At 30.9% G+C, this 23,842-nt stretch overlaps 1 protein-coding gene across 1 annotated transcript; it reads right to left on the bottom strand.

Annotated features, from left to right (window-relative positions):
* Window positions 1-18,277: 18,277 nt before the first annotated feature.
* Window positions 18,278-21,540, bottom strand: LOC108480502 (acyl carrier protein 2, mitochondrial-like). Its single transcript, XM_017783523.2, has 2 exons — window positions 21,190-21,540; window positions 18,278-18,698 (listed from the first exon to the last, which is right to left on the bottom strand). Exons 1-2 carry the CDS (start codon window positions 21,415-21,417, stop codon window positions 18,522-18,524), a joined length of 405 nt encoding a protein of 134 aa, XP_017639012.1. The 5' UTR covers window positions 21,418-21,540; the 3' UTR covers window positions 18,278-18,521.
* Window positions 21,541-23,842: the final 2,302 nt, after the last annotated feature.

Genomic DNA, 23,842 nt, shown 5'->3' on the forward strand with positions numbered 1-23,842 from the left:
TCATTTACCGAACTCAAAATATAACCATTTGAGCAACTTGAAACCATAACCACATTTATACCAAAACATACCCAAATAAGCCATCATTCATGGCTATATATACAAAACAAAAATATACATTTACAAGCCAACTCTCATGGCTATATTCACAACCAAAGTATCGCAACTAGCCTATACATGCCATATACCATATATACACAACTCAAAAGTACCAACTTAGGTGTTTGATAGTGCGATAATATTCCCGACGACTCCCGGATCTGAGCTAGCTTTGGTACACTATAAAACATAGACAAATAACATAAAGTAAGCTTCATAGCTTAGTAAGTTCGTAAGTGAATAACCCAATTCATCAAATAAATGTAATTCAATCAATTACACATTACCAAATCATAATCACATTAACTACAAACCTTTCTCATGTCTCAAAGCATGATTAAGTACCATCTCATTGAACTTTCTCTATTTAATACTCGAATAAGTTCCGTACGTACCTATGTCACCTCGTACTAACCTCTTTCTCAACCACATCATTCGTTTACCCTTTGAACATTCGGAATAGAAGTCGGATACTCAAGGATCACAATCGATAAGTACTTATACCATGGCCTGTAACCAAATCAAGGTAACTTATCCTGCTGTATCTATACCATGGCCCCTAGCCAAATCAAGGTAACTCCTCTCTGAAATACCTATACCATGGCCCCTAGCCAAATCAAGGTATCATTCGCACCCAAAGTGCTGATATCATGGCTTGAAGTCAACACAATAACCTAATGACATGTCACTAGCATCCTAAACTATTCCTAAGGTTCAACCGGGAAGTTTCACTTGTCGATTTCATTGTCGAACACATCCGTAGGGTCGTATTCACAATTCGATCATTATCCCTAATCTCATAATCATAGTTAATGTAATTTCAAAGCATATAGCATACAGTTATTATGAAATTACCACAACGAACTTACCTCGGGTATGAAAACGGAAGAACAAGTCAATTACTCGATAATTTTGCCTTTCCCCCAATCTAATTTCGGATTCCTCTTTTCTTGATCTAAATGTATTCAAAATTAATTCATTTAATCACCTAATCATTCAATTTAGTCCAAAAATACACATTTTGGAATTTTTACACATTAGCCTCTAAACTTTCACATTTAATCAATTTAGTCTTTATTTTACAAATATACAAAATCCACACAATTCAACTTAACCCATGCTTATCTTATTTGTACATGAGTCCCTATCAGCCCAAAACTTTTATTTATTTCACATTTCAATCCCTCAATTTGCATATTTCACAATTTAATCCCTTTTTGACATTTTTGTCAAAAATTACTTTACAAAACTAGTTTAACTATAAAAAAACTTTCATAATCTATCATCAATCATCAAAATACTCAAGTATTCAAAAATGGAAATATGACAATTCTTTAACAGTTTTGAAAATTAAGGTACGGGCTAGCTAGAATACAATGCAACAATCTCAAAAACGTAAAAATCATCAAAAATCGAGCTTAAACCGTACCTTAATCAAGCTATGTGTGTGTCGAACCCTAAAATTTCATCAATAGATTCTCTTCTTCTTCAATATTCAGCCAAAGGGAGCAAAAATGGATAAAAATTCATTTTTTTATGTTTTAATTAACCTTTATTAACAATTTACAAAATTAACCTTAATGACATTTATTAATTACACCAAATGCCATGCCATTATCATCCACTAACATAATAATGGTCTAATTACCACATAAGGACCTTAGCTTTAAAGTTCTATAGCTATTATAACCTTTAGCTAATAGAATAGCACTTTTGCATTTTACGTGATTTAGTCCTTTTTCTCAAATTGACTATTCAAACAATAAAATTAGCTCACACATAAAATAATATGTGTAAACACTAAAAATAATATTAAAATAATTTTTTGACATCAGATTTATGGTTTCGAAACCACTATTTGGACCGGGCTGTTACACCAAGGCCCCAACTCCCAAATCATATAACATATAAGTGAGTACTCACAATCTTATGGCAAGCCTACTATATCCAACTGTTTCAAGAATCACAAGGCCAAAATATCTGTTATTAAGCACTTATATATTACTTACCGATTTACCGTTCAGTATCACTTCATATTTACATCATAAGCACATAATTATCACTGTCACTTGGCATGATTGACATGCCTATATATGCACTTTCACAACAGTAATCATAAACACCTGTCACATGTAATTGTATCTCATCTCAATTCACATTTTTATAATAACAAAAGCACATCTTTCACAAGTTATGTAACATGAGCCGTTACCAGTCATATCACAACTCAAACAGACATTCATTATATTCCATACTTTGAAATTCATCCACATTTAAAACACTTATATCATTCAAAAAAAATTTAGAAACTTTAATACCATTACAAATTTTATCATTTGATACTTAAAAATAATCAAACATGTGTAGTTAATTAACGTATACTGAGCATATGACAAGATATTTATTTCAATAGTTAAATATCAGACATACCACTCCGAAATCAATACACATGCACATTTTAAAACCAAATGAGCCATATTACACAACTTAATATCCACTCACATATGCAGCATTAGCAATAGTCAATATGAACAAATATACCTATTTTCTCATTACAAAATTTTTGCACATATGTACTTATCAATTGAGCCATATTCGAACTCCTAATTTAAACACATCACTTTACAAGTACATTATAGTTCTATTAGCCGAACTTATTGTCTAAATATTATGGCATTAAAACTCCTATAATAAATATCATTCAGGTAATCAAACCCGAATCATCTTATTCCATAACTGAATATATACATATAGACATACATTATAATAGTTCAAATAATCAACCAATCATTCATGACACAAATAATTTCCTTTTCATTACAAACCGAATCATATGCAAACATGTCATATGCATCATTTACAAATATATTCAATTACTTATCTTTAGCCGAATATGAATGTTCACCATTTATCATTTCATTAATAAACAATCGATTCTATGAGACCATATTAGTACTAATTCGTCTAGTACTTTACACATAATTATAATCAAACCTTAAACTAATCAAATTGATGTTAAAAATCGAATCACAAATAAAACATATCATATATTTATTTATGCATAGTTTGCCTATCATTAGCCAAATATAAACATCATATTTTACACTTTTAAATATTTCATTATAAACTAACCAAAACATACCTAAATCATAATCCTCAATTACCATTTTAAATTATACTAAAACACTTAACCAAAACAGTCAAGTAGCATATTCATTTCTTACCTTCACTAACCGAACCTAAAAGCCAAATACCAACAATGACATATACATTACTTAACCAATTTAATACACACCGTATTCCGAACATACATTCATCTATTATCTCATTACCAAGCCGAATTATAAGTTCAAACATTACACCAAACACATCAAAGAAAAACACACCTTCTAAATTAAGCTAATCTCATGGCCTAATATGCATCATGCCTTGCATTACTCATTACCGAATCGCCAAAACCAAACACATTAAACATATTAACCATGAACATATATAACCGAACTTAAGCATAATGATTAAGCCATTTTCACATGGCCTAATATATACAACTCAAAATCAAACATAATATAACAATCCTATACATGCCATATGTTTAAAGTTTCAAACTTATAAAATATTGAAATAACGATCGATAGTGTGATGGACTTCCTTGATGATTCCCGAGCTCGTAACTAGCTTTCCAAAATCTATAAAACAATGAACAAACACACACAGTAAGCTTGAATAGTTTAGTAAGTCATAAGCAAATATATCAACACATGAATATTAACATTATAATATCACTTGGTCGAATTTAAACAATCATATGTACATATATATCACCTTTTATAACAAGCATAATTTATATCATCATTTCAAGTACTAAACTTACCTTAATTTCATGAACATAACTTCGCACATACCTGAACCATTTAACTCGATTTCACATTCGATCTTAACTTAACATTGCCCGTTGAACCATTCGGAATCAATAAAGATACTCGGATAGCTCAAAAAGCTTTTACAATGCCTACATCCCGACGAGGTCTTACATGTAATCAATTATCGATACCACTATCCCAGACAGTGTCTTACACAAAATCATATATGATGCCAATGTTCCAGACATGGTCTTACATGTAAATCTCAAATCGATGCCAACATCCCAAACGTGGTCTTACATGAAATCACATATCGTAATCCTATGTCATGACATATGTATCCTAACTATTCCTAGGGTTTGTACGGGGCTTACTGACGTCGTAATTCAATCGATTCAAGCTCGTAATTAATTCTCTCTGCTTCATTCACTTCTGCATATACACATATATTCATAATAAATCAATTTAGCACACATATATAGTTACTAAAATTCAATTTGGCACAGTTAAATACATTTTCATATGAATTTAACAACAATTATTTACTTATGAACTTACCTCGGATAGAGAGACGAACGAACCGGAGCGACTATTCAACAACTTTTGATTTCCCCCGATCCAAATCCATTTTTCCTCTTTTCTTGATCTAAATTAGTATAAATTAGACTTATTTAATCACATATGTACTCAAATTCAACCAAAAACACATAAAAATGAAATTTGTACTTTAACCCCTAACATTTCACATTTTTCACAATTTAGTCCCTATTTCACAAAACATAAAATACACATAATTTCATTAAACTCTAGTGTAGCCGAATTTTACTAAGGTTCATAGCAGCCATTTATTTCACATTTTGACCCCTCAATTTATAAAATTTACAATTTAATCCTAAATAGACATTTTTACCAAAAATCACTTAATTAAGCATATTAATCTAACAACATATTTTTATTTTCCAACATCAAACAAAAAAAACCACAAACTATCAACAATGGCAAATTTCAAATTCATCATCAAATTCAAAAATTCAAGCATGGGCTAGCTAGTATTCGAAGCAACAATCTCAAAAACGTAAAAATTATCAAAAACCGAGCAAAACACTTACCTAAATTGAAGAACACTAGGGTCGAACCTAACTTTCTATTTTCTTTCTTTTTTCCTTTGAACTTTCGGCCAAAGATGAATGAAAATGCATGGCCATTTGTTTTGTTTATTTTTTTATTTATTAAACATTTACAAATTTAACCTTATTATTAATATAAGCCCATTACTGTCCATGCATATTTCCAATGGTTAATTATCAACGTAAGGACCCACATTATAAAGAACATAGCAACTTAATCACTTTAACAAATAGCTAGCCAATTTTATATTTTACGGGATTAAGTCCTTTTATTAAATCGAACACTCAAACGATAAAATTAAATCACGAAAATTTCACACATATAAATTAACATGCTGTAGATACCAAAAATAATATTAAAATATTTTTTTGACTCAGATTTTTTGTCCCGAAACCACTGTTCTGAATAGGGTCTAAACTAGGCTGTTACAAGTTAAACATGAGTACGAGAAAGATTACACTCGGAATTTAGAGTAGGGTTTTAAGCTACAACTAAATTTTCAAATCACGCATTGAATCATGTCCAAAACAATTATTCCAAACACTCACCAATATGTTTTCGCCGAAATGTCGAAAGCTCAAACTAGCCTTTCCTAGCTCGTAGATGGTCTTAGTGAATCCAGAATTTCAACACAAAAATTCACACAATAATACTTTAAAAAATTAGCTAAGGACTCACCGCAAGCAATAAAAAACATAAGCCTAAGCTAAGTTCTCATGGAATTGAAACCTTTAACATAGTCAACTTTAAATTCAAATATCTTGATCTATACTCAATCTTTTCACCTAAAACCAATTCCATTCATCTTATAATTCACCTACGACTAAATCTCAACCTTTAAAGTACACAAAATCACCCAATCTATGGTATCGACTTTTTCAACATGTTTTTGGCTATTTTTCGAAAATTTATTAAAACTCAAGAAATTATTAACGAAACTTCGAAGTAAGTTTTGAAACCTTTTAATCATGTTAAAAAAGCTGAAAACATTTTGAAACCACATTTTTACTCAAAATCCCAAAATCTACCATTGACAACTCAATTTTCGGCTTTTATTTAAAATATGCGATTTAATGGCTAAAAATTTTGTTTAAAAGACCAAATATCATTTAAAGCTAATTAGGAATTGAATCGTTTCCTTAGTTGACGAAAAATCGAGTGTTTGATCGAAAATCCAAAAAATTCACAAGTTTGACAATGAAGAAATTAATGGTGATTTTGGGTGTTCTTCTTAGTGTTTAATGGAGGGTTAATGTTGGGAAACTAAAAGAAATCAAGAGTATGGAGTTTGGAATCAAAATCAAAATCGTTACCTTAGTCCAATTTTCAAAATTGCCAGTCTTTAAAACTCTTTTTCAAAAATTGAATTAATTTTTTAAAAACCATACCGCAAAATTTCAATCACCTTAAAGCTAAAATCCCTAAAATACCCCTAAAACTCTTAGTGTAACACCCCCTACCCGTATCCATTACCGGAATAAGTACGAGGCATTACCGGAGTTTACTGAACATTTTTAGATAATTCTAAGTCATTTATTATTCATATTTTGAAAATAATCATAACGTCTCTTTATTGGGCCCTCGAAGCCACAAACATACATTAAAAACCAACCAGAATTAAATCGAGATCATAAAAAAAAATTTCGCAAAATCTTAAATTTTATTTTCATCTAAGTAGTTACTATTTCAATGCTTCTTATAATTAAACATGTTACCATTCAATCAATAGCTTGACACTTGTCTAAGCGTCAAGCCACATCATTGTTAGTATACTTGCACATATTTCATATAAATTCAACATTGATATACTTATTTTCTCGACATGTCACACTTGAGTTTAATAATTGTCTTTACTTACATAATTTCCTTGTATCAACATATCAAAGATAATCATATATGTACATGTCATGAAACATATCATTCTCTTACCGCTTTCTTCATAAGTATATATCAATTATTTCATTATATCAATATTTCATGCTCCATCATTTCCATATATTTTATGTATATTTATTCCGTAAAGTTTATATCAAACTTAACATAAATTATATTCCATGTACTTATTCTTATTTCGTTTATCTATCTTCATAATTATTTCATACAACTATTTTGTACATATATTTCCATATGACCAGTTCTTGTAAACATTTCACACAACCATTTTATACAACCATTCGTCATCTGATGCATATTACCTGAATATCAATTGTTCAATAGATGTCATCGCGTCTCCCATCCACGGTCTTATTTATCTTTGACATGATGCCATAGTGTTTTTCAACTATGGTCTTACTCATTTTCTGTCATGTTGCCATGGTATCTTTCAACCATGGTCTTATTCATTTCATATCACGTTGCCATGGTCTTATTCATTTTCTGTCATGTTGCCATGGTATCTTTCAACCATGGTCTTATTCATTTCATATCACGTTGCCATGGTATCTTTCAACCATGGTCTTACACATTTCATATCAGGTTGCCATGGTATCTTTCAACCATGGTCTTACACATTTCATATCAGGTTGCCATGGTATCTTTCAACCATGGTCTTACACATTTCATATCAGAGAGCACACTCCCGCGAACCTCATCCTTACAGTGAGATTACCAGTCCAGGCTAAATCCCCTGTAATATAAACTCATAGAGTATTGTCGGGATTACCAGTCCAGGCTAAATCCCCTGCAATGACAATTACTCTAATGAGCTTGGATCTGAATTACCAGTCCAGGCTAAATTCAGACCCTAATTCGGATTACCCGTCTGGGCTAAATCCATTTTCTACATATTCTTCGGGATGGCTATATCAGGGTAGGATCACCCGTCCGGCTAGATCCTTTTTACCGTCAATTCCTTCTCAGAGATCCATCGAAATTTCCTTTCATTCAACCGGGATTTCTTCCCCTTTTTATCAAATATATCAATGTTTCATAAATTTTCATACAATGAACTTTCAAATCATATTCACATCAATAACATACATTTCAAGAATTTAAGAATATAATTCAAGTTATACGAACTTACATAGCGAAATTGCAAAAATATCAAGATTCAGGGACATTTTGGTAATTTACTATTTTCCCAATTTTCACTCGATCTTAAATTGAAAATTTCATTCAATTTATTAATTTAGATAATAAAACAATTCATTCCCTTCAATTTGGTCATTTTGACATTTTTACAAAATTGCCCCCTAAAGTTTTACTTTTATTCAATTTAGTCCTTAAGCCTAAAACATGCAAATTAGCCATGCTAGCTGAATATTCATATATATTTTCCACCTCCTCCTCTCCATTCCACATCCTTAATGTATATAACACACTTGGAAGTAACATCATCTATAATTTTTATTATTTACTTTTATGAATATTCAAACAGTCCATCTGTGTCATAGTCACTAAATTATTTATATCTGAAGCTATAGAGCTCCAAATTAAGATCCACTAATTTTTCCTGAAACTAGACTCATATATCTTCTTTCCATAAAAGTTTCAGAATTTTTGGTTTAGCTAATAAGTATAGTTTATTCTTTAAAGTTACCCCTGTTCTGTTGTCTGACAGTTCTGACCCTTCTTCACTAAAAATTAATTATCTCCTTGTACAGAATTAAAATGACATTCATGTTTATTTCTATTGAAAATAGACTCATTCAAGATTCTAAAAATATAAATTTAAGCCCATAGTTATTTCTATCCAATTTTTTTATGATTTTCCAAAGTCAGAACAGGGGAACCCGAATTCATTCTGACCTTGTAACACAAAATTTATTATATCTCATGATTTACAAATACATTACTTACACCGTTTCTTCTATAAGAAACTAGACTAAACAATATTTAATCTCATATTTTATTCATCCTATCATTCGATTTCTAAAATTTTTGGTGATTTTTCAAAGTTCTACTACTGCTACTGTCTAGATCTGTTTTAGTGCAAGATATTAATTACCATGTTATAACACCTTTATTTTCTTTTTCTACACCATTTCTCATTACTTTCTCTTATTTTCTCTTCACTAACATATCAAGAACATAGGACCTTATGTAAGAAAACTCTACTATAACATTATTTCCATGCTTTGTTAATAATACCAAACTTAAAAACATATTGAAATCTTGATGTACTTACCTTTTCTTATTGACTTCAATCTTTAACTTGATTTTTCTCTCTCCTCCAGCTTCTATTTCTTGAATCCAACTTGATATTCTTGCTCCCCATCATCTCCTTGCTATCTTTGTCTCTTGATGGCTATGGAAATTCTTTCAATTTTTAGGTGAAAATAATGAATTTTTGGAGGAAGGACTAAATTGTAAGAAAAGGAAAACTTTCTTTCTTCTTCTTCCTCTCACGTTAGTTGCATGAGACAGGTGATCATATCATCCTCCCCTTTCTTTCCTTACATATATATATATATATATATATATATATATATATATAAATAAAATACTAATAAAATAATAAAATATCATTTAAAAATCAATTTTAAAGTATTAATAAACTAATATTTATTTATTTAATTTATCTAAAATATCTCCAACATCATCATTGTCTCTAGATTTCTCTCTCTTCCAATTGACCATTTTGCCCTTTGTGATCTTTTAAAATTCCATTCTTGAGTCATCACTTAATTTGGTAAAATTGCAATTTAGTCCCTCATAATTCTTAAAAGAGAAGCAACTTGGACAAAAAGAGAAGTAACTTGGACAAAAAGAAACGAAGTGACTTAGACAAATCTTTTTTGTCGACAACCTCAGACCAATCAATCGAATATTGATTAATACGTAATCGATCGAACACTACTTGAAAACGGCTCTTCTGCTCAGAAACGAAATGTTCCAAATGCTCCTGGAAATTCTTGCTCCCATTGGACCATTTGTATCTATATGCATTAGGATCACCTATTCAATTTGGTCCTAATTCATCAATTTTCCTTGGTTTCTAAATCATTCCATCCTTAAAATATTTGCACTATTAGTCCTTCAACTTTTCATATTTACACTTTAATCCTTCAAATTTTGAGTATTTACTCTTGGGCCACAAAACTTTTCTCACTTTTACAATTTAATCCTTTCTTGAATCAATATGTCATAATATACTTCCTAATATTGACATAACTCAAAATTTCCCTTTTTGTCACTTTATTTCCTTATTTTACTATATTACGGATAATATTTTATTATAAAAATTTTCGGGATATTACACTTAGGCCCTATTTTGGGGTGTTACATATACCAACTAATCCATCTCGACAAATCCCAAATCCTCCGTTAGTCACATCCTGACCCACTCATTAGTCTCTCCTAAGGGATTTAGCCACTCATGTTATTCATAATCTCAATTTTGATTGAATAAACTATGTAAGAAACACGATTGATTTAGAAAATAAAAGAGATTTGAATAATTTTGGATTGAATATCGAATAGGAAACGAAGTAGAAAATCTCTCAATTGGAATAACGAAATAAAATAAACGTAACAAAAAATATAAATTAATACTTTAATTAAATAGGCATAGAAGTAGAATATAATCTTTTTAATATACTTTCCACACGCTTCTCTAAAAAAAAAAGAATTATTTTGTTTTTATTAGGTTAGATTAATAGAAGGAATATAATCCTTTAGTGTGTTACGGTTAACAAAAAAGGAAAAATAAATAAAAAAGGGTCTAACAACTATTTTGAACATTCTCTCTAAAAAGTTTAAGAGAGTTTTTTCCATTCGTTTTGACTGGGTGAACTACGTAGAGATCGAGACATTTTTGTTTGTGGCTTGGAATCAACATCGCAAAAAGAAATCAGATCCTAAAGTTATATCTTCAACTCTTTTTCAACCCGATTCGTTCCTTGTACATGAATCCATGGTTGATGATAGCCGGAATATTTTTTTTCGTTACACCATGAGGCGTACCGGTAATCCAACACAATGCACTTGTGTACAAAATCCAAATGGTCATTTGATGTTTGAAGAAATACATGAATTCTTGTTGGAAAAGAAAATGGACGTGCATGAATTTGCTTGGGAATACGAATAGTCATAAGCATCCCTTTGTGACCAACCATATACCTACAAACACTATAAATAGAGACCATTAGCTCATTTGCAAAATCACAAACAAAAAATATTATTGAAAGATACTATAGTTAAAAATCAAACACAATATAAAAAGAAATATGCATACTGTGAAAATTAAACATGACACATTAAAGACAACAAACATGTGACACAACATAAACATGATATGGACACACAAAAGCTGTGGAAACTAAATATGACGCAAAGCATAAATTGAAGACACACTTGACACCTAAAGGCACGAAAAATTACTAAAGGAAGATCATAAATTAAACCAACAAAGCCTTGAACCCAAAAACTAAATTACTAAGTGATAGGGCCTAAATAGTAAATCCAAAGTAACATTTCATATTAGTATTGGGCTTTACGCAATTGGCCCAATCATTCTTCCATAGTAGTCCAAAACAGATCATGTTTGCAAATGGAAATGGATCCTTCGTCCAATTATGAGCCCTTCTATTTGAACCTTCACATGATGTAACTGAGCTCACATCAGATGAGAATGAGACTTTCTTTCCATCCATTTTAGCCTATAACACTTAACATCTTAATTTCATTATTAAATGGAAATTAACAAGTATTTCTGCTAAACATTGACAAAGCCAGCACTACCATGCAAGAGTGGTTCTTTACCACTTTGAACCTTGAACATTTTTTATTAAACTCATTTGACTAACTATTCACTAATTCTTACGGTTTAGTTCATACATTGACATTCCTAACCTACTAACCAAACTTACCAATTCAAACATAAAAAAAAAATAATGAACTTGTAAATATTATTAAATAATATTTACTGACTCTATCTTCAAAATTATGGTACTTGAAATTGTAACAGCCCGATTTTTTAGTGGTACCGGATATAGTGGTTCGAGGCCATCAAATCCAAAAATTAAGTTCGTAAATATTATATATTAATATTTATGAGTCAAATATGGTTTTAAAAAGGTTTTTGAATTAGTAATTTGTGTTTTATAATGATTTATTAGGTCAAGTGGTTTTAAAAAGTGAGGCATCGGGACCTCGTTTCTATAAACCGAGCTGTAAATATTTTTATAAATATTTACGGAGTGTCATTAAGATGGTATTAAAGTTTCGTTGAAAAATTTTAATGTTTTGATAATCAATTAATGAAAAAGGACTAAATTGAAAAGGTGTAAAACTTGTTAAATATAATAATTAGGTGATTAAATGGCCTAATTAATAAATAAAGAAGGAAATAAGTAATAAATGTACCAAAATTTAATGCATGAGGCGGCATAAGAGAAAAAAATAATAAAATAAAGTGAATAATGGCAAAATTATAATTTTGGTGAAATTAAAATAAAACAAATTGGAAAGTTTCTAGACATTTTCTTCTTCAATTTTTGGTTCAAAACAGACATAGAAGAGAGCTTAAGTTGGTTCTTCAATTTTTGCTTCATGTGATTTCAATTTTTACCTGTTTCTTGTAATTTTTTATGTTTTTGAGATTGTTACAATTAGGTCCAACTAAACCTTACCTTAGTTTTTTATTTTAATAAATATTTTGGAAGTTTCCATTGATAAACATTAGATGTTATTGATGAATAACATGGATTTAGAGCTTTGATTATGTTGTATGATGATTTTATAAAGTGATTTTGTTAAATATTGATTTAGGATTAAATTGTGAAAAGGTTAAAAACACAAGGGTTTTTTGTAAAATTATTGCATAAATGGAATTTTTTGAATATCATGATCATTCTTCCAGCTTGGGTTTTTATTAAAAATGGTTAATTTGCATGTTTTGGGCTCAGAGACTAAATTGAATAAAAGTAAAATGTCAAAAATTACCAAATTGCATGAAATGAATTATTTTATTGTCTAAATTAATATATGGAATGAAATTATTAATTTAGATTAAGGTCGAGTGGAAAATCGAGAAAATAAAAAATTACCAAAATGCCCTTAAATCTTAATATTTCTGCAATTTAACCAGGTAAGTTCATATGAACTGTATTCTGTAAAATTTTGATTAAAGTGAATGTTAATTGGTGATTGGTATTATATATATGTTATATTATTGGAATTAAATTATTATTGGAAATATATTATTGAATTTAATACTCAATTTGAATTGAATGCGAAATTTGAGTACATTCGTAATTTGATATATCATGGTATTGGAAGGAGACAACGACATTTACTCAAGTAAACCGGGGTTCAACATTTGTTGTGAACTCTCATGTTTTACTTTCTGTTCAGCTCCTACGAGCTTCTGTTAAGCTCTTACGAGCTTCTGTTAAGCTTTTACGAGCTTCTGTTTAGCTTTCAAGCTTCTGTCAATGTATTCAGGAGGACCAGCTCTTATGAGCATCTGTTAATGATATACTCTTATCCGTAAGTTGTTCTTCGATTTGGGAAAGTCTTGGTAAAATGATTTATTTAATGAATTTGAAAGTTATCCAACGATATTCAAAATGGTTCAACGGGCAATGTTCTGTTACGAGACGATATAAGTTTGATACAAACTAGTACAGATAGATACATGAAATACGTGGAAATTATGGTACATGATATATTGAAATGGATGATATACGTATATGAAGAAACGGTAAGAGAATGATATGTATCATGACATGAACATATACAAATATCTTTGATATGTTGATACATGGAAATTATGTAAGTTGAGACGAGTAATAAACTTATGTGTGACATGTTGAGATAATAAGATTATCGATGTTGAATTTATATGAAATATGTTCAAGTATGCTAACAAGTGTTGTTGTTTGATGCTTAGGCAAATGCCAAGCTGTAGGTTGAATGGTAATATGTTTAATTATAAGTTGTATTGAAATGGTAAATGTTAAAATGAAAATATGCTTGAGCTCATGAAAGAGTGGTAAGGTTTAAAGTTATTTAAAATCCTACTATGCTAGGGATGATATGTATAAGTGATGCTATGGATTTATTCACCTAGTGAGTTGTTGAATATAGCTTCATGAATCTTGTGGTATCGTTATTGGATTGTTCTTGATATGTATAAATTTTATATTTGAAATGAATTGATATGATTAAATTTTATACGAGCTTATTAAGCATTCATTGCTTACGTAGTTGTTCTCCTTTACTTTTAGATTATGAGAAGCTCAATTGGGTTGGAAGCTTGTCAGAGTTATATCACACTATCCATCAGTTCTATCGGTACTTTTGGATGTTTTAATTTTGGTTATAATGGCATGTATAAGTATTTTGTTTAATGTTGGCCTATATGTAATTTGTTGAGATTAGCCACTTATTTTGGCTTGTTTTGGGTGCCTAATTATGGCTTATTGATATGCATAATGTTGATTGTAGATTGACACAAAATTGGGTAAGAAATATAGCTTGTAAAATGGTCAATTTTCATCCACACAGGCAAAGACATGGGCATGTATCTCTACCGTGTGTGACACACGGACAGGTAACACGGCTGTGTGTCCCCTGTATCTTTTAAAGAGTGCAAGTTAGTATATTCACACAGCCTGGCACATGGGCTTGTGGCTTGGCTATGTGGCACAAGTCAATGAGTTACACGGGTATGGACACGGGCTGGGACATGATCGTGTGTTCCTAATTCGAATGTCCACACAGCCTAAGACACAGACGTGTCTCATGGTCGTGTGAGTCACACGGCCTGGCCACACAGCTATGTGACCTTTGTAGTGTTAAAAATTTTAAATGTTTTCAAAAAAAAAATTGAGTTTTCGATTTAGTCCTGATTTGTTTATAATGTGTAATTTGGGCCTTGAGAGCTCGTTTAAGGGACAATATGTATGATTTTGATTGGTTTTTGACATGAATGCTATGTGATATGAAATGTCTGCATTTTCTGTTTGTTTAATTTGTAAACTCCGGTAATACTCCGTAACCCTGTTCCGACAACGGATTCGAGTTAGGGGTGTTACAAAAATACTATTTTTGACACTATAAAAAATAAAGTTGTTACAGGAAGTATGTTTGTTTTGGTTCAAGATAAGGTCATGTAGGTTCATGGTGTACAAAATGAAATAAATAGGGTAATGGTAGAAGTTGAATGGCATGTTTTAATATGTATTGACATAGGTATATTCAACATTTGGATGAATCTATTGAAATGAATTAATTTTTGAATAGGTTGAGCTTATGTTTGAGTTGGTTTAAATTGAAATTGGTTTGGTGATCTGTTTTTCATGAAATGATAGGAATTTGAATTTGTTTTGTAAATCAATTAGGTAGTACTGCACATCTTGAAATGGAACCAAAATGGTGTTTTTTTTTTCTTGCCAAAAACAGGGACCTCGTCATGACCACAAACATCTAGAATCACGTGGTGTGAATTGGTGTTTGCTAGGTATGTTGCTAACTGAGGGTTCACTAGTTTGTTTGGCGAACTGGTGTTAACTAGTTGAGTTGAGAACTAGGGGTTCGGCATTTAACGATTCAGTCAGACTCAAATTAGGAAATAGATATATGGTGTATCTAGGAATACTTTACGTGCAAGTAACTCCTTTCCTAAGTCAAGTAGGGTATCCTAATATTTCCAAGACACTTAGGTCTTTAAATACGACCCTTATTCCATGAGAATTCTCTCATTGAATGTTCTGCCATCAAGACTCTATTCTGAGTCAAGTTTGTAGCACCTAGGGTAAGCCTGTGTCCTGTTAAGGTTGATTATCCATAAAGCTAGGTTTGCTTGAATGTGTGAATTCTGTAAGTTTTGTCTTTTTAAGTAATCTGTGTGTTTATGTATGTGCAAACCAGTTGGACCATCTACTAGCAAGGATAAAGGCAAAGTCAAGTTTGTTTAATTCTCAGTTTTCAATGAGTGATTTGGGATTTGTCATAAGTATGCTCGCTATTATGTTTTCAAAGTATGAGTGGTTAAGAAATTGCTTTAAGTATGCTATCTGTTTTGATTTTTAAGAATTTTGTTTTCAAAAGTAAGTTTTCTGCAACACCCTATTTTTAACTTCAATACTCTGTTTCCAAGGTTAAGTTTTCAACCTTTGTTTTAAAGACATGTTTTATGCAAGATCCTAAACAAGCCTATGTTTTTAAGAAACGTTTTTAACATATTGTTTTATAAACAATGTTTTCATGAACTTTTATATGAGCTCTTTACAAGTATTTTTCAGCAAGCTCCCTATGCGAGCTCTATGTGATAAGATTCTGTGTAAGCTCCCTTGCAAGCCTAGCCCCCTATGCTAGCTCTTTGTGATAAGTAAGCTCCCTATGCGAGCTTTCTATGAAATGTCTTTATCCATGCTCCTTTGAGAGCCATGTTGGATATATTGGTATACCAAAGGATTGTGGGTACTCACCTCTCTATTTGTGTAACTTTGGGTGTTGAAGCCCTGGGACACATGGAGAAATAAAGGAATGTCAAGCTATACTCCATTCATTGGGACATGGTGGTGTACAAATGAGTGTATTGCTTCGTGCTGCACTTATGAGACATGTTATAAGTACTCTTTGAGTCATTTTGAGGCATTATAAGGAGATCTGCATACTTGTTTCTTTCGTTTGTTTGCGAAGTTTGTTTGTATGCGAAGCTATATTGTATATTGCAAAGTTAAGTACTATGCGAACTATTGATATTTAGCAAACCTATATTCTTGTATGGAAACTTATGCTTTTGTGCGAACCCATACATTGTGTGTTGCGAACTCATGATGCTGCTATGCAAACTTATGTTATTTATTGTTTGCGAACCCTTGAGTGTTTTATTGTTGACATACAAACCTTTCCTTTGATATGTTATAAGCTCATATGTTTATATTTTGTGTATGAAATAACTCCGCTGTAATGTTATACTTAAACACATTATATGTCATTAGTAACTGGTGTGTTGGAGGTTAGGGTGGGAGCTAACGGAGAGTCACTTTGGTGGCTAATGTGGTACACCATATTAGGGTTGAACCTACTCGGCCGGGTTTGGGGTATTATTCTCGGGGACTAGGTCAATGTTACCGTTGAACTCCTAAAGAGATCAAAATATATTTCCCCAAAATTTTTCCTCACTCATGACTTTCAAATGAATGGTGATATAAAAATTTAGCAAATCCATTAAAGTGATCATTTGAAAAGTTTGTATTCAAGATTGAAATATGTACTCTAAGATATTATGTGATGTTCTTATGAGTAGGAGTAAATATACATTGTATTCTTTTTCCCTTTACTAAGGTTTTATCTCATTGGGTTTTCTTTTGCTAATTTTTTTCCATAAGGTTTTTAAAATTCAGCATGTTATGCGTATTATAAATATGTGTATTATTTTTCCTTTACTAAGATTTTTTCCCATAAGGTTTTTATCTTAGTAAAGTTTTAATGAGTCATATTATCTATCAATGGATATCTAAGAGGAGTGTTATAAATATTTTATTATTATAAAGTGGATGTTTATTAACATAAGAAGTTTACTGCACTTTAGAATTCTAATGTCCATTAGAAATAGAATTATATATCATTTATACTTGTGTTTATAGATATAAATTTTAAGAAGCATGGTAAATATTATATTGATGAATAAAATACATACTTCTCTTTTGCTCTCCTATCTTTATTTTTTTATTTTCTTTATCATTTATTTTATAACAAAATGCAGACTACAATTTAGAAAATAAATATTCCCAACATCTTAATTTTATTGCCTACACATGAAAAAGTGATTTATATTATATTTTAGGAAAATTGTTTCATCTTTGAAAATAATTTTGAATTAAATTATACAAAGCAAATTTATTTTAAAATAGATCTCTACATATATTTTATAACCACAAGTGTTTTTGTTTTCATAAGCTTTATGATATAAGAAAAGAAATCCACTCCTCCAACCATGTTATACATACAATACGTTTGAAGTGAATGTAAAATCAAAAAGAATCAATTAATTGGTTAAATACATGAAATTGTATAATGAAAAAGTTATTTTATGTGCACAAAGAGAACCGGGAAGACTAATTTACAGAATAAATAAATAAATAAATACGGTAATTAAGATTCTGAAAGCGTGAAAATTTATGTGCGGAATGAATCCATCTTTACGGTATGAATATGTAGTCGAGTTGAATTGCCAACCGACTACACAATTATAGAAGCCAAAGTTTCCTCCCAGATGAAATCAAGCAATGCCAAACTAATGAAACTGAGATCATCCAAATTTATTACATTAAAATGAAATATGGTCAAGAAAAATAAACAAAATAGCAATATTACATTTTATGAATTAGAACAGCAGCGTTGAGGCAGTAAACATCAAAACTAACCCAAGATCTTTGATCCAGACGATACTACAGGCATTCAGGGAATTATCCAATGCAGTTTCATGTCTCACATGAACAAGGTAAAATAAAGAAAAAGATTTGAGTCATAATTTCCTGTCTACTTTGCCTGGGGGTGAGAAGCAATGAACTCGACAGCATGACTGATCGTGCTGATCTTGTCTGCCTCATTATCAGGTATCTCAAACCCAAATTCTTCTTCAAGAGCCATAACAACCTCCACAGTGTCCAAACTATCTAACCCGAGATCTTTTTGAAAATGAGCATTTGGGGTAACCTGCAAAACAGAAAAACCTAAACAGAGTGAAACACTTACAAGAGAAAGATTCTACATGCAACTAAAAACCATATTACTACGACTCTTCAGTTTTTTTAAGTATCCATATCTGAGCATATACAGATATTGGTACAAGGATATTACCTTCCAAGAAACATACGAATACATTAAAACACTGAGAAAAAAATTCACAACCACATCCAACATTTACACCCAAATCCGAGTAATATTAGACCTAAAATTACTACAAGTTGCACTCATAATAACTTGATAATTGATACCGTGTCATCTCAAAATATATTAAGGAAAAGAAATGAGAAAAAAGAATAGCAAGAGTTTGTGTGCCCTTTCCAGGTTCTTCACAGAAGGACAAATCACAAATCAAGAAGGTTATAATGCACCAACAGATGGCACGGATGTTTGATCCAGACATTCTTCCAACACGCTGAGAAAAGTAAGGATGTGCTGTGACACTTGTCTAATAAAGCGACACAGCAAAAAAACCAATGGCTCCATCATACCACTTCCTTCTTCCTGACCATGCAATCAACAGGAAAGAGGACGGGGAAATATGAAGATGCATATGCTACTTGATGTTATCATAACAGAAAATTATGCTGGACACAGGAATGAGGGGTCAGGAATTGAGGAAGAACTGAGAACAGAAGTTGAAAAGGGACTCACACGTCATTTTACTTTTTTTCTTTCAATTATTTAAGGATAAGGTAAAACTAAATAAAAAATACTAGATTATGGCACGTGAAAGAATATATGTAACTAATATATTTATAAAAAATTGATGTTAAGAGTAAATAAAGCTTTAGTTGAAAACAGAGGCTTTTGTAACATACTACTATTTGGGTTCGAATCCCATCAAGTGCATTTTCCTAGATTTCAAATGATTTAAAATGAGAAAAACACCCTCATAATAATGTTTATTATTTTATAAAAGGAAATATTTTTGATAATTGTTTAACTGAGTTGGAATTCGGTTGATGGGTGACACCAACTCAGTCAGCCCTTTAAATGTAGTACTAGTTCTAAGGCACATCAACGCGGGAGCTTTTATTTTTATTATACTATTTTATTATGTCAGTTTTATCTTATAAAATTTATTTTTAGTAGATATATTATAGACCCCTAGGGTTATTAAGTATTTTTAGGGTTTAAATCTAGGGCTAGAATAAAACTTTATATGCAAGAAAGCCAAGTAACTTTACTTGCAAGAAAGAAAGCCTAATATTTTTAGGCCCTAATTCGTTTATTTTTAGGCCTTGGTAGAAATGGTAAGTTAAAAGTTTAAAACTCACACGTTCCAACTCCAAATCCTATCATCATATTATTTTATTAAAAAACATGAAAAAACAAAAGCACCCTCATATTATAATTAATTACTTTGTATGTGAAAGGATATTTTAGTAATTTCCCAACTAAATCGGTGCCTGGTTAACTTAGGACATCAACTCAGTCAAGAAAAGTATATATAGATAAAGAATATTTAGTAAATAGAATTTTTTTTATTTTAATATTGATTTAGTAAATAATTATTTATCAAATACGAATGTAACTTGTGAAAGAAGCTTCTTTCAAGCATTAGATACCCAACAGCCATAATTATCCCTTGTATGCAGTGTCTGACTAGTATGTTACAAAAGCCTCCTTCCCAAGTAGATGTAAAATCACACTTCTACAACTACAACTAGCATTGAAGTTGATCTAATGCTTATACAAGTCATACTTGTTTGCATATCAATCACGTGCCAGATAACATAAATATTGCAAAAACTTAGACTAACAATCCAACCAAAGTTCAATTTGATATCGAATTCACAACCAGAACCAACTCCAGCCCACAACAGAACTGTTTCATATTCCTCCTCTGAAAGAAACTGAATAACCTATTCATTTAAGCACCCAAATTTTTTATTAGAGAGAAAAAGCAATAGTTAAGCAGTGCCTGACCATACCACCTCAAATTTCATATTTGCAAAATACCAAAGCTTCACATCCACATCAAACGAACCATGCAGAAATCAGCTCTAAAGAAATGAAATCACATTATAAACCAAACAAATTTTTCCACAGTTTCTTATGTACTGGTTTGTTAATTCAGAATACAAGTCAATTTCATATTGATCTTCACTCTTAAAAGACAGAAATTTGAAGGCATCTAACTACACCTAGAAAAGAGACTTATTTTTCGTAGTTCTCAGCTTATCATATCAAAGCAACAAAAATAAAGAAACTTATAGCGAAATAATTGAAGGATTAGTTTGATTTAGGAGAAATACAACTCCTCTACACCAGACCTCACCAATCATAAATAAAGTAAGTCGAACAATTAAATCAGTATTTATTAAAAAATTTAAAGAAAATAACATTGCAAGCTTAAAAGAAGCTATTGGCAAACGAAAAGGAAGAAGGGACTAAATCAATACCCTAATATTATAAGAAAAAATTTAAAGAAGAAGAGTGAATGAAAAAGTAAAACCTTGGATGGATCAATTTTCTGGAAGTTTTTTACTACAGAGACAACGCGATCGGTGACCTCAGATTTGTCGAGGAATGAGCCCATGACGTCGTCGGAAAATCGGCGCCGTATGGCGTTGAAGGTGAGAGCACCGTGGCCGTTAGGGATGGGTTTAGGGTTACGAAGCAGGGACAGGGATGTTGCATTCACTCTCAGGTGCTTTAGCACAACTCCTCTCACCGCCGCCATTTCAATAGCTAATAGCCTTTTCTCTTCTACCTGCTGAAAATGTCAAGAAACCTATTCTTTTCTGTTCGCGCTCCCCCTCAAAGCCCCAGTTAACTTTGCGAAATTGGAACCTTTAGTAGCTTAGGAAGCTACTGAAAGTGAAAAATCAATGTGCAATACGACGCCGCATCCTCTTCGTAGACCCAGTAGGGAAAAAATCACTTTGCTTATATTTTTGGAATAAATCCTAAATTTACTTCCGGCATAAAAATGATAAACTTCAATAGAATCAAGTAAAAAAATTATTTAATTGAGTCGATGAGTCATATTTATTGTCTTAATTTAATTTAATTTTTTTGAATTGAGTTAAGTAAAATGAAATTTGAATTGAATAGAGTAAAATTATTCAAGTTAAATTAAAAAATTAAATATGTTAAATTAAAATCTTATTACAATATAACTAATGTGATGTTAGAGCACATAAATTTAAAATCATATATATTTGAAAACTTAAAAAAGAGAAGAAGAAGATATTTTAGTATGTTAAACTTGAATCATTAATTAACTTATTTACCTCTCAAAATTATTGTTTTAGAAAATTTTTAAATTTTTCATTTTCTTTATATATTTTTATAACTTTTTTAAAAATTTTATAAACTTTTTAAAATATAAATTTTGGGATTTTTATAAATATTTTGAATTTTAAAAATTATTTTGTAATTTTTGTTGAGAGAGACCAATTTGCTCATTTTCAAAATTGATAGCGACCAAAAATGTATTTATATCAATCTATTCTTTGAATTATTCGAGTTATTTAAATTGTAAAATTCGACTCAACTCAAAACTCAAATTACTTATTCGAGTTGACTCGAATAACCCGAAATTTGATTTTTTTTCATTTTTTTTAATTGAATCAAGTATTGCTCATCCCTAACTAGCAGAGCTCCACCACATTTTATGGACTATTTTTTTAAAAATCAAGTTCGGATTTTGTTACACGCAAATGGCCCTGACAACTAGGTCAGGGAGTGATATATACGAAACCCTTCGAAAAAATTTCTTATAGGAACATGTGGAATCCCTTGAAAACACCCTTTATAAGAACTTCTTGGATCACAACTCGTTAGACAAACAGGCCCACTTAATTAACCACCATGCCAAAGCCTAATTACTACGTCCTATCCAAAGTGACTCGGGGTACATCACAACACCACTTTACCTAGGCTTGTGACACCAAACCACTTGGCTACTTGCTCTAACACTCATAGCATGGCCTGCGATACAACCTCATTTGCAAGCTCTTGTTGACTTTCCTCAACAGCGGGTGCGTGTTCCACATTTTCTGTTGCTGGCTCAGGGGTTCACACTTGGGATTCAAATGAGTCGACTTGGGTTCCGTATCTCTGCCGCGAGCTCTCATTCCTCGAGTTCTTACTCAACAGGTACTCATTTTAATTTTTATGAACGTTTGTCAATGGAGATGAGTTATCACTTAAATATTTTTTTTAATTGAGGTTGTATTCTTTTAGTTAACACATATCTCGTTATTTATCAACTACAGAGTCTAGAGTTTTCAAAGTCTATAGTTTTCACAATCTACAATCTATAATTTTCATAGTCTATAGTTTTGAATCTAAAGAACAGTTACCTCATATCAACATCAAGAATCTCAGATTTTTTTTTTTTGCAATAATTTTAACATGTGGCATGTTTTTCCCCCAAAAAAAACCTTTATATAATGCATAAAGTTTTTCAAAAACACTTTACTCATAGTCCAAGTTTTGAACCGGACTCTGATATCACTAAATGTAACCCCTCAAATTAGGCCTAGACGTTACAGCCTATTCTAAGCGATTACATAAGCCATAGGTATAGTGAAAACTTGAGTTAAAGTAAATTGGTTTAACTTTTGGAAAAACACATGATAGTAATTCTCTTAAATATGGGGTTTTTTATATAAATTTGAAATAAATCTTATTTAATATTTGTAAAACAACTTGGATGATCCTTTAATTCAAATTCGATAAATTGAGTTTGCATAAAAAGGTTTTATTAGGAAAAATGTCAAATTATTTAATCCATAATATAAAAATCCATGCAAATTATTCAATGTCCAAAATTTAAAATCTCATGCCACAGTTCAATAGTATATCGCAAAATAAAATCTCAAATAAAAGTCATAAAGTCCATAAAAGTCCAAATGATAATAAAAAATCCATAATCATGAAAACCATTTTTCAAAAGCATCTCTGATGATCGATTATGAGTCCTAACCGCGAGGATTATCTGAAACATACAAGTAATAAGGGTGAGTTTTAAAAGTCTCAGTGTAAGACCAACACAAATATATTTACATACGTATAAAAATATATCAATCAAACGTCATAATATTGATGATTTATAACACTGATACTTATGCATGGAAATATCGATGCATACTTAAAAA

Source organism: Gossypium arboreum, chromosome 1, assembly GCF_025698485.1.
Source record: "Gossypium arboreum isolate Shixiya-1 chromosome 1, ASM2569848v2, whole genome shotgun sequence".
Lineage (NCBI taxonomy): Eukaryota > Viridiplantae > Streptophyta > Magnoliopsida > Malvales > Malvaceae > Gossypium > Gossypium arboreum.

What these genes read in the sequence shown, in the direction of transcription:
- LOC108480502 (XM_017783523.2), bottom strand. Translation starts at nt 21,417, where the DNA reads ATGGCGGCGGTGAGAGGAGTTGTGCTAAAGCACCTGAGAGTGAATGCA. An exon ending in AGAAAATTGATCCATCCAAG is followed by an intron (nt 18,699 to 21,189) that starts GTTTTACTTTTT and finishes TCTGTTTTGCAG; the next exon opens with GTTACCCCAAATGCTCATTT.